Here is a 12,026-nt window from a genome sequence, read left to right on the forward strand (position 1 = left end):
GACTCTCCTGTGTATTGGTGACAGTGGTGAAAATAATGCAAAGTGGCAGTTTAGGAAAACTGCACTCTTTGTGCTTGCAGCTGGTAAGGCTTTGTGTCACAGTCGATAGAGTGTATTCAGCAGTGGCGGCAATCGCAATTATTGTACACAACTTTTCTATTCAGTAACTATTCCTTAAGGAAAAGACCAGAATGTTCCGAACTCATAATTACTCGTATTTATAAAATACAAAATCACAAGGCAGCAGAAACCTAAGACGTGACAACAGAGATCATCAAAGACCTGACGGACCCCTAAACTGAAGCCTCTGTTTACCATTGCCAGCTGCAGCACAGTGACAAAGAGTTGGGTTCTTTTTCCTATTTTCATAAACAATACATAGGTCATAGTTCAGTGTTTTAATTGATCCAATCTTCCCAATGTGTCTAAACCATAATTTTATCCATTCAAATTCAGGTAAAAGGTAAAATCTCCATCCCAGGCCTTCCCTGTCCCACAAAACCCGAAAGGTTACACAACATGTAGCTGTTACAGCACTTAACAGCAGCAAAGGTTATAAATTCACGCTGCTTTCTGTCATTCTGCTGATTCAGGTTAAAATCTGCCAGAGCGAGAGTGGCTGTCACCCTGACCATCAGCTAAGGGGGTGTATTTCACTTAATCCTTCCCGCTGAGAGAACACATGTGAAACAGCACAGGCGCAATTAGTGTGCCTCACAGAGGAGTGTGTTACAGCTCCTTACATTACATACTGCACACAAAGGAGCAAAAGTGTTTGCAGATACAAGCAAGGTGGGGCGCACAAGTCGGTGACACTGATTTACATTGACATGCAAACAGAAGTAGTGAAGATAAAAGGTAGAACACAGTGCTCTGTAATTACCTCAGGATGAGCCTGCACTCTTTATGTAGAGCACACATACTGAATGCTACCCCTGTCTAAAGAATAGTCACCAAAGTGGACTTCTCACTATTTCTGAACTCTTTTTTTATACAACAACAACTAACTTATCTTATTTTTTCTTGCTTCAAGGATCTATATCTCCAAAATTTGCTAAAAATCCATCAGTATGAATGAGAAAGAATGAAAGAATTCCATTTAGGACTGTTTTTCTTGTTAACTGTTGACAGAAAAGGTTCTTACTTCAGATCTTTTATCCTGTTTGACTTCACGTTCTGCAATTAAATGGCCAGCCAATCAGAGGTAATGTAGGGTTAGTCATTGCGTCACCGTAGTAGTATTCATAAATTTGCTTGGCAGAGTCTCGTGCTCTCTGAGCAGTTAATCCAGTGATATTTGTCTTACCTGAGATGTTGGTCCTTGCTGTATTTATGACTTTCCCAGTAAAAATGTCTAAAATGACAGAGCTAGTCATTTTGCTGAGCACTTACTTTATCCAAAATCCTACAAACCAAGAGATTTCTGACATTTAGTCAAGGCAATAATGCATTAAATTTGATATATAACTATGTTGTAGGTATGACTTTGGCAAGAAAGGTAGAGAAAGAAAGTCTGAAAACAAGTGTGCATAAAACCTAACTTTAAAAAACTAACTCTTACTCTGCCTGAGCCCTGTCAGACAGATTTTTTTCTGCAATGGAGGTTGCTGAAGACCAGAACTTTCATGATTCCATAGTATTATTTCTTTGTGTTGACTGAGAGACTCTAAACTGAATGTTTTGAGTAACAAAGATTGAAAAGCTGTTTCAAAGAAAATTCAAAATTATACCTGTATTGTATAAAGTAAATTGTGTGTAAATAAGTAATACCTCATGCTTAATGTAAGAAATGATCAGTGGGACATTTTCTTCATGAGGAGTGATCCACTTATTTACCTACAATTATAGTGCGTATTGCAAATTTATATCCTTACATCTTTCATGTGAAAGATGCTTTTTCTTGCATCAGTAATAATTCTGTAAAATAATCTGAGGAAATAACTGTTATTTAAAAGTTAAGGTTCATGCATTCTTTTGTCAAAGAAGAATTACACTGTATAAGAAGAAATAGCATCTATTCAAAGGGAATGCATGACACGCTTTACAGATTCTGAAGTCCTTCAAGACCAACTTGTGATTTGGGGCCATATAAATAAAACTGACTTGAGACTTAAGGTGAGCTGTATGTCTTCCGGTAAGGAATTCAAAGAGAGGCACCACCTACAGGAATGAGTTACACACTTTTGAGACCTTGCCTGACCCTGTCTTCAGGGTTGACGTTTGACCTTTACATGTTGTCAACCATAATCTTAAACTTTCCGTAAACGGTGTAAACAGGGTAAACAGTGTATAAATCCTGGAGCATATTGCTGTTTTTTCTTCCTTTTGTTTTTGATAGTCTTTTTTGTTTAATTTCACTGCAATGTGAAAGAAACTACAATGGGGATTTTGAATTCTGAGCCAAAAATATAAAATTAAATAAAAAATATTACCACTTTTCTCCACTCTATAGTGTTTTAAAACTGCTGTCAGGTGTTTTACATATTTGAATATACCTTTATGTTAGTAATCAATTTGTAATTTCAGAAAAAGTTTTTTTTTTGTTAAGTTTTTAGTCAAGTCAAGAATCTGGTTTTGTATTTAAGTGATCCCACATAGAGAATTGCAGCCACCGGATAAGTTCCGTACATACGTGCATGGGTTTAACAACTGCTTAACTAAATGACCCAACCTTGTGTTGTATAACATTTCCCCTACCCATAATGCATCATAGCAAAAACAGGTAAGACATGCCTTGACAATAAATTAAGAATGACAAGGGAAGACTGGAAAATAGAATGAATTTCTCTTTTTCTGTGAGGATAAAATCCTCAGCTGATGCCAGTTTGATGGTTTGCTGCTAAAAATAAAAGGAACTTCACAAATAAAAGTGGTATTTAGTTGCATTTATGTGCCTCAACAATTAAGCAGAGGGCTTGTAAATGTGTGGTTACTGCCTCAATATGCAACCACACAATTGCAAAGCTCATAACCAAGTGCTTTATGAGTGATGCTATAATCCAAGAAGTGAGTGGTGCTTTCTGTTTAGTCGACGTCTTTTATTTTACTGAGGAAATTCTAATTGTGCATGCTGGAGTAGACAGAGGACCCTCAGATATTGCGGATCAGCGTTGTCGACCACACACAGATGCAAAGTCAGATGTCTGAGACTACGATTTCAAACCCAGCTGCCATGGCATAGTCTGTAAAACTGTCCAGGTGTGTTGGAAAATTAAAATGTCTGGCTTTAGTTTTAACAGAAAAGATTATTTGGGTTTTGCCCCCACATGTGGTTATCATCAGTTTGCCGCACCACTTTTACTTCAAACAAAATTAAATGTCAGTGGAGAATGAACACAGATTTACATGTGTATATTATAATAATGCAGAAAGTGAGCAGAACATTTTCAGACAGAATGGCTGAACTTGGTGTTCCTTGTGGAGGATCTACACATACCCATCAGAGGCGCCGGACGGAGGGCGCTGACCTTCAGTTCTGAACCATGTAATTCAGATTCCCTGAAACACTTGTCTGGCCCAAACACACATAAAACCACACAGGCCTCCATGTCAATCAAAAATTTTGATGCCTTATGAAGTTTTTCTGACTTATTTGTGTGCAAATAGTTTGATATTTGCTTGCCTGGCGGATGCAGATCATGAAAATTTACTGTTGTTTCGGTCTGGTCTAAATGAGTTTTGGCTTACTAACAGCTAAATTCTTCCATGTGTTCACTAGCTACTCGCTAATGTTGTTTATCTGTCCTTCATAGGAAAGAAGGAAGTATGTTGTGAGTTTACAAAGCCTTTTTTATGAAAGACAGTTGCTTACTGATATAGAGAAAAAGTTGATGACAGCGGCCAGGGTGATGTGAAACAGAAACATCAAAGAAACGCAACTAAAACAAGGAGCTTAAAGATCCTAAAAAGGTCTGAAACACTGAGCTGAAGAGGCACATTTCTGTAGACAAGAGTGGAGAATAAATGTCACCCTGATGATTCCAGCCAAGCTACTGAAGCCATGTTTCAACTGAAATGAACAGCTTTCAAAGTACAGATAAAATGAGGTAATTTCATTCCAAACCACAGATATGGACATAAATCTAAAATGTCCCAAACGAATCATCAAGTACCAACAAGTATGATGTAAAACAAAGAAGTTCAATTAGACAGTCCTGTGGAACATGTTTCCTTCATAATAATGTCTAGACATTAATCTGCTGTTTTTGAATTGAACATTAGAGATTGATTTGTGTAAAGCTCTTGGTGAAGGAACAGGTAGTAAATAGATTTATTAAGGGTAATAAAGCAGTAAAAACTGGCAAATATATTTACATCATATGCAGCCTTATGTATGCACGTCTGCACCTAGTATGACTGGCAATGAGCAGCTGGAAACAATCCACTTGGATTCCAGTATAGTGATTTAGAAAAGTGTGGTTTGGGAGCCAGTGGTTTGTTGCGAGGCACAGACATTCAAAACTGGATGAGAAATTTCTGTTAGAGTAATTGACGAAAAAGAGCAATATCTAAAAGCTATTCCTCGACAACAAATGGCAACAAGAACCAGCTGTTGTCAAAATCGCCTGACCTGTTATGACCACACAGATGAATGGACTGGTTGCATCCACTGTAAGTAAAACGTAAAAGGTAGGGGTAAAACTATGTTAATTTAGTGTCTACTATTTTCGAACAATTAGGAGTGGTAAATTAGCACAGAATTGGTGAATGTTAACAATGTACTTATCTTTTAACTATAAATTGCACATCTGTTTGAGCATTGTGGTCCAATTTGTAAATGTGATGACGCAGAGACTTCAATAAACTTTTATACTTCTGCCAAGATGTTGCTGTAAGAGTCACTAACTTCAATCACAGAGTAAAAGCACTGAAAGTAATCAAGCCTTTACACTTAATCTGACTTTCATCAATGATTACTACATTTGTACCGCAAGAGATTCATCTCTTGTTAAGTTCTGCTACTCCAATTTTTTTTCCATTGCTGCAGGGAGTTACACAAAAGATCCTGGAAGGCAAACCAAAAAGGCATGGCCAAAAAGATCAACAGGATGCTGCTGTGAACCCAGACAGTGATGCCAAAAAGCAGTGAAGGTCACAACCGAGGCACCGGAGCCCTCTGGACCTCGAGATGAAGGTTAGCATTTAACAGAGGTCTAAAAACATATCCAAAGCCTAGAAAGAAACAAAACCAATAAGGTTAAGTGTATAAAGTTACCAGAAACGCTTGATAGATGCTTCTGGAATTGGTTGTAAAGACAGATATACGTCAACCAGTGCCCTAAAGTGTGGCTACTGACAATACAGTAGCCACACTAGTATTTGCATTTGTAAGGCTGTCATGTACACCAACAGCGGCCTGGAGGTATGTGTTGCCCAGCAAGATGAAAGGATGATAACCTCTCAACTAAAAGGAGTTGGAGCTGACAACCTCAAGACAACCTCAAGGCACTTAAGAGAGTGCATGTACAGTACAGTCCCAAAAATTAAAGGTCATTTTAATATTTCAGGGCAGGTCTATTGGAACATGAAACACAAAGACATACATTGTAGGCTGCCACATTCATCTCTCCTCCTTTAATTCTCCCAAAATGTTCCACCTCTCTCTTTTGGCATTCCAGCCTAATAGCATCATTATTGACTCTGTCCAGCTAAATGCAGGCTCCTTGTAATCTCACACAGGCGGGGCGGTCGAGACAAAAAGCTGCTGCTTCTGGAGAGAAGAAAACAAAGGGAGAAGGGGGTGGTCAAAACGAACGCTGTACGCCAACAAAGGACGCTCTGAGATGAGGGCCTTTGATCACCCAGAGGAGGTGGAAGCTTCTCCCGTCATCTCCTCTCATCGCTCAACACACAGGACTTTGGCTCGCCCCCTTCTAACTAAAATGAACTGGCAGGAAAGGGGTAACAAGGCATCTCAGAAACAGAGTGCATACGTAGCTGAAACAAAACACTCAACTCCGAGACTAATGTTGATTTTGAATGTTAAAATTTAAACTTCACAATGAGAGCGAGTTGATTTTGGGCAGATGTCACTCAGTAAAGTCAGTCAACGACTCTGGCTGGTACCTCAGGGATATCCAGCTCAGTCGGAAACTACTAAGGAGAGACATGTGTCTCAGTTTTTGTTCCTCAAAGGTTGAATCAGAACCAAACGGATTGCTTTTAAGATTCTGGTTCTGGATGACTGAGAACCTGCACCCGCACACTATCTGTTTCTGGTTTGTTCTCATGAATCCTTTAACAATTACAGCTACAATTACAACTGCTGACCTATGCAAGTACTCCTCAAATAAGTGCTTGATAGTCAAATGGCTTCTGAAACCAATTACAATAATGTGGGAGGGGGGGGGGTTATTCTTCATAGTTTGTATCATCATGACCTCCATTCGGATAATTATTGGTTTAGAGTAGCATAACACACACTAGGGTTGTCTCTACACTACAAGTCTTGATGACCAGCTCTGATTTGTTGCCTACATTCATCCTTTTTGAACATTTAGCACTGTAGGTTATGATCCCACGTTTGGATACGTAAGTTTGACACAAAATTGTTTGGAAGTTAAAGAAAAAGAATTTACAATGGACACAGACAAAAGTAACGTTGGGCCGATTACCTGAGCTATTGCCCTCTGAAGATTATTTTTTAGATGTGTGCAAAATAGTGGTCTCGTTTTAAGGAGGTGAAGAAAGAGCAGCGCCCTAATTGTAGCCTGGGTGCATGTATTGTCATGACGGATGGCTTCCATCATTGGGGAATAGCCCATCTGTCTGCTCAGAAGCAAATGAACCGATCTGATTAAATGTGATTTATTTCTACACGTAAATGAGGCCTGATCCCAATTAAATTGTGACATATTTTAGTCACTGCTTGAATTCCAAAAAGAAAAAAATCTTCTAAATGTGTATGTGAATATGGTGAGAATGTGAAGCCCCCAACTGACCCAAGACTGAGGTCTCTGACCCATCTCAACTTCTGACATACGTATATAGACACAAACACCTACAGGAAACACACAAGCACATCCTCTCACAGCGAGGCAGTATTTACAAGGACTAGCATGCGTCTGTAAGGACGTCAGCAGAGCCAGAGGGCATGGAAACACATTTGAGGATGCATGGTCGCGCTCCATAGAGCGCATCTTTCACACTTTGTGGAGTAAAGATTTGGTTAATTAGAGAAAGGCTCAATGTGGCATGACTTCTGGGTAAATGATACGTTATTTTAGGCTTAGGATCGACAGGACTGTTGTTAAATAAAGTTTATTTGGTTGTAAACTCTCAAATAAATGTTCAGTGGATCCTGAAAATCTGCTTGCAAAACAGCCCAGCTTTGATTTCTCATCTAAAGACTGAATTCTTATCCACATATTAGTCTTTATTTGTGGGCTGCGGCCACACAATCATTACTTTTATTTGAACAGTCAGGGGGTGTCTTTTACAGTTCTCTCATGAAATGAATGACACTTTCAAAAGTAACCAAGGTATAACATGATAACAGAGTAAGAAGAATTCCCTACTACTGATTCATTGGACTGTTTTCAGGCTGTAGTGTTAAACACAAAACCCCTGAGCCTCAGTAAAAATGACTTGTGAAGTATCCGTTCGCCTCCTTTTCTTTCTCTCCCTGCAGGATGGAGGAGAGGGGGAGGCTTCCTGACTGATCTTCCCACACAAGCCTGACCCCAATACATAGGCATCCTCCTGACACTCTCCCTTCACACACAGACTGAGAGAAACACAGATATGCAAACACACACTTTAAAGTTTACTGTGTCAGATTGCAAGGTAAATAAAGGGAAGCTCCAATCCTCCGATTTAAAGGGAGCCAAACCAAACAGAAGGGACTGTGTAATCGCACCGGGATTGGAAAGAAAGCAGAGAAAATGGATCTGTGTCAGAACGAATCAAAACCTAAACAAAAGCTCTTACAAAAACAAATCCGATGCTCTCTGATGATCTGTAATATAGTCGCAGAAAGACATGAATGTGAAACAGGGGCAGAAAACATTGGGGGGACATGTTCTGCTACCCCTGCTGGCAGCATGCTTTGCTAATCATTCGTCTTTTCCCCGGGGCCTCAGGAGAACCCATTCTGACATCCTCGTAAAGATTTTAAGAAGCAAATGAACGTCACTTCGAAGTGGGAGACAAACAAGAAGAGTTCAGAGTTTGTAGAGGGAACTCAACACCGTCCATCTGAATCAAGCTGTTACATTTTCCTCTAAGAACAGAATCCCATAATTACTTCCAAACTTTTGCTATGAATCAAACCTTGAAGTTAAACACAAGTCATAAGTGCAATATTCTTTCACTACCGCTGTGCCGTCCAAGACATAATGTATCACAGCACCTTCATAATTTGCAAATGTTCCCAAGATTTATTTTAGAGCACACAATAATGAATTCATCATTTGTTACACTTGTGTATACTGAACAAGTCTCTTTCTAGGATAATAATTATTCTAGGCACACAGCTTGAATCTATGATGAAGGAGCTGAGCAGTTAGAGAATCGGAGAGGCATTAGTTTAGCAAAGGATAAACATGTGGTAGAGGAATCTGATACTTCATCACCCACAAGACTTCGATCTGTGGTCGACCTCTTTCTGCAGAGGATTGGAATTTAAATTAGTGCATTTAAAACACATCAATAGCATGATGCCAAAACTACTGAGTGGCAAACTCAGTTTCCCATGATGGTTTGTCATTTCTGCTCACTTCTGTTGAGATGAGGTTCTGTGGAAACAATTCTCCTCCCTGTCTCCTTGACCTTTCTGCGGATGGAGCTTACAATCAGGTGAACATCTATCACCTTTCGTATCGATCACCTCGAGCCTCCCATTGGACCACAAGGCACACTCAAATGTCAACTAAATGTCAGTTCTGGTCATTTCTCATGACAGTGTGTCTACTCCTATGACCAGCATCCAGAGATTTGTCAAACAGTTCGATGATGTATAGTTTCTGCATTAGCAGCAGGATTAAAGAGCACCTTAAGGTGATGATAATCATCGAGCTGCATTGCAAACCTGAAGAAACACACTAACCCTGACGGAATGCTAATGATAGTGAAGGCCAGGCTGAACATCTGTGAGCTGCGACAGGATCCCTCCTCTGGAGGTGCGAAGCAGCATCAGGCGTTCAAAGGGCGGGCTGTGAGCAAACTATCACATTTCTCACTTTTCCCCTTTTGTTGTCACAGCAGACAGTAAACATCCACCCCACCAACCCCCCCCAAAAAGTGCAACAAAAAAAAATTCATTAAACAAAAATGTCACAGGTAAAAAAGAAAAGAAAAGGTGACCACTTTCACTGGATGACTGGATGTGTTACCTGGGTCATGGAAGGGGACCAATGCAAAGTTGTACAAAGGTTTCTTCGGTCTGCTGAGGGATGTTTCCAAAATCTTGGACGCGCCCTCTATGACCTGCACCAAGTCGTCGTACATGGAGCCGGTCACGTCAAACACGAATGCCAGGGTGGAAGCTCCCTCCGGGATGTTCTCCTTGGTGGACGCGGATCCCGCGTCTTGCCCGGCTGACAAAGCCACTGACAGGACCAGGGACAACCACACCAACGCGCTGCCCATTGCGGTGCCACAAATGCTTCTCGGGCAAACTTCTATGAGGTTCAGTTCTCTCCAGTCGAAACCTCACGGTGAGCTTCGATTTAAAGGTAGAGACATCAGGCGTGATTGTAAAGTAATTGGAACAATTTACAGCGGGCAGGACATCAGTTAAAGAATAGAGGAATCCTTGCTTTCGTGCCCGTCTTTGGTTTCTCCTGTGCGCAAAAGTCGCAGCCCCTCTCCTGTCTGAGAACAGAACTTTAGTGGCTGTTGTCGGCGGTTTCAAGAGCCCCTGTCATACAAAGACCACCTCTCAGCTGGGCAGAAAGCCTCCAAGGTAAAAACTACCCCATGCTGCATAGCGACTCTGTGATTGGTCCAGATCTTTTGGGGATGACAGTGTGCGCTAATTGAGTCCCTTCAGGCGACACCGGAGGAGCCGCAGCGCGTTTCATCATTAATCATCCACAGTCATTAATGCGTAATGTTGATGGCTTTACAACCCCATACGCTATTGTGCAGGAAGAATTTATTCTTTGAGGTACATGGAGATGTTTGAGCCGACTGATGTTTAATTAATTTAATTTTGTAAACACTTAGAACGAAAACAACCGTTTGAAATGCTGAAACAACGCTGATATGACGAGTTGGAAGGAAACGAGCGAGCATGAACCATCCGTTCCCTGATTGTGTGCTCTATATCGACCTCTAGCGGTTGTAGTCTGATATTACACGACTTTGTATTAAAAGTTTGCAAAAGATGGTGTATTTAATAAACAAAAAGACTGCATACACATGACATTGACAACAAAATCAGCAAAAGAACATCTACTACTGTAGTTACACAAACGAGTGGGAAAAACACGCAGTTAATTACTATAGGAGCTAAAGATTGATTGCATTTAAGTCGTGCAGGATCATACATGGACATCCCATGTTTATGACTTTTGGTGAGTCGTAAACATTTTTGAGAAGTGGACTAAATTTCCAACGTTTCTATGAGGATTTCATGGCTGTGTCATCAACAATGAGAGAATCGGCGCAATTTGTGTAGTCAGGTTGTGAAAAAACCTCTGCCCTTTATCAGTCATTCTACAGCTCTCACTGTAGAATTACTGAAAAACCTTTATAATCATCAAGTTAAGGAAGAATTGTGAGAAAACTATGAATGATAGAGATTTAGTTGAATGACTTGTGAAGATTAAAAATTGTGAAAATTTGGTAATTTTGAGTCATTTTCTCATAGAGAATGAATTGGAAATGCACATCAAAGACCTTGGTCTTTGATGTGCATAGATAGATGATAGAAGGATTTATGGATGGATGGATGGATGGATGGATGGATGGATGGATGGATGGATGGATGGATGGAGAGAGAGACAGACAGACAGACAGACAGACTTTATTGATCCCACATGTTGCAGTGGCATTCAGGCCTACAAACAGGATGAGAAGAATAGATAGAGATACAGGAATACACAATATAGTATTTATTGCCAGACTATCTATGAATCAGACTGTGGTGGGACTCTGTTATGTTAGACCTGTTGTACAACGCGATGGCTTGTGGAAGGAATGACTTCCTGTACCTGTCCCTTCAACAGTGGAGCAAAAGAAGAGAATGCTGGCCACACCAGACTGGTAGAACATCTCCAACATCTTGATGCATACAGTACGTTGAGGGATTTCAGCATCCTCAGGAAGTAGAGTCTGCTCATCCCCTTCTTGTAAACAGCGTCAGTGTTAGATTTTCAATCCAGTCTGTTGTTGATTTTCACGCTGAGGTACATGTATACCTCCCCCTCCTCTACAACCTCACAGTGATGTGCTCCTCTTTTTCCTGAAATCAATCACCATCTCTCTGGTCTTGTTGACATTCAGCTTCAGGTGATTGCGTCCAGCCCACTCCACAAAGTTATCCACCACAGCCTGGTACTCCCCTTCTCTCCCCTCACTTACACACCCAACAACAGCTGAGTCATTAGAGAACTTCTGCAGGTGGCAAGACTTGGAGTTTTACTGGAAGTCCATTGTGCATAAGGTGAAGAGGAAGAGGGACAGTGCAATACCCTGAGAAGCTCCTGTATCATTGACCACTGCATCAGACAGAACACTGCCCAGACGGACAAACTGTGGTCTGCCTGTCAGGTCGTCTGTGATCCAGGAGACGGTGGAGGTGTCGACACCCATTCCCCGCAGCTTGTAGTCTTTGATGTACTTAAAGCATAATGTACATTTGTTCTTGTATCCTCACAACAACAAAAGAAGTACAATGCCATAAATATTTTTGATGATGAAAGCATGGGTTTTCTATAAACCCCTGTTTAGCCATAGCACACCTCAGACTGAAATTAGGAAGCAACTAGTTAGATCACATAACAATTGAAAATTGGTGAAGAATACCTTCGATTTCCAAGACAGCTACACTCCAAAATCCTCACTAAGGAGGAGTCACGGAT

General features: G+C 40.6%; 1 protein-coding gene across 1 annotated transcript in view; it reads right to left on the reverse strand.

Annotated features, from left to right (window-relative positions):
- The window catches only part of hmcn1 (hemicentin 1), a 62,330-nt gene extending 52,505 nt beyond the window's left edge, over positions 1-9,825 (reverse strand). Inside the window, exon 1 of the mRNA XM_068318633.1 lies at positions 9,333-9,825. Coding sequence (XP_068174734.1) covers positions 9,333-9,588 — 256 coding nt within the window. The 5' untranslated portion in view covers positions 9,589-9,825. The remainder of the gene's footprint in view (positions 1-9,332) is intronic.
- Positions 9,826-12,026: the final 2,201 nt, after the last annotated feature.

Source organism: Antennarius striatus, chromosome 7, assembly GCF_040054535.1.
Source record: "Antennarius striatus isolate MH-2024 chromosome 7, ASM4005453v1, whole genome shotgun sequence".
Lineage (NCBI taxonomy): Eukaryota > Metazoa > Chordata > Actinopteri > Lophiiformes > Antennariidae > Antennarius > Antennarius striatus.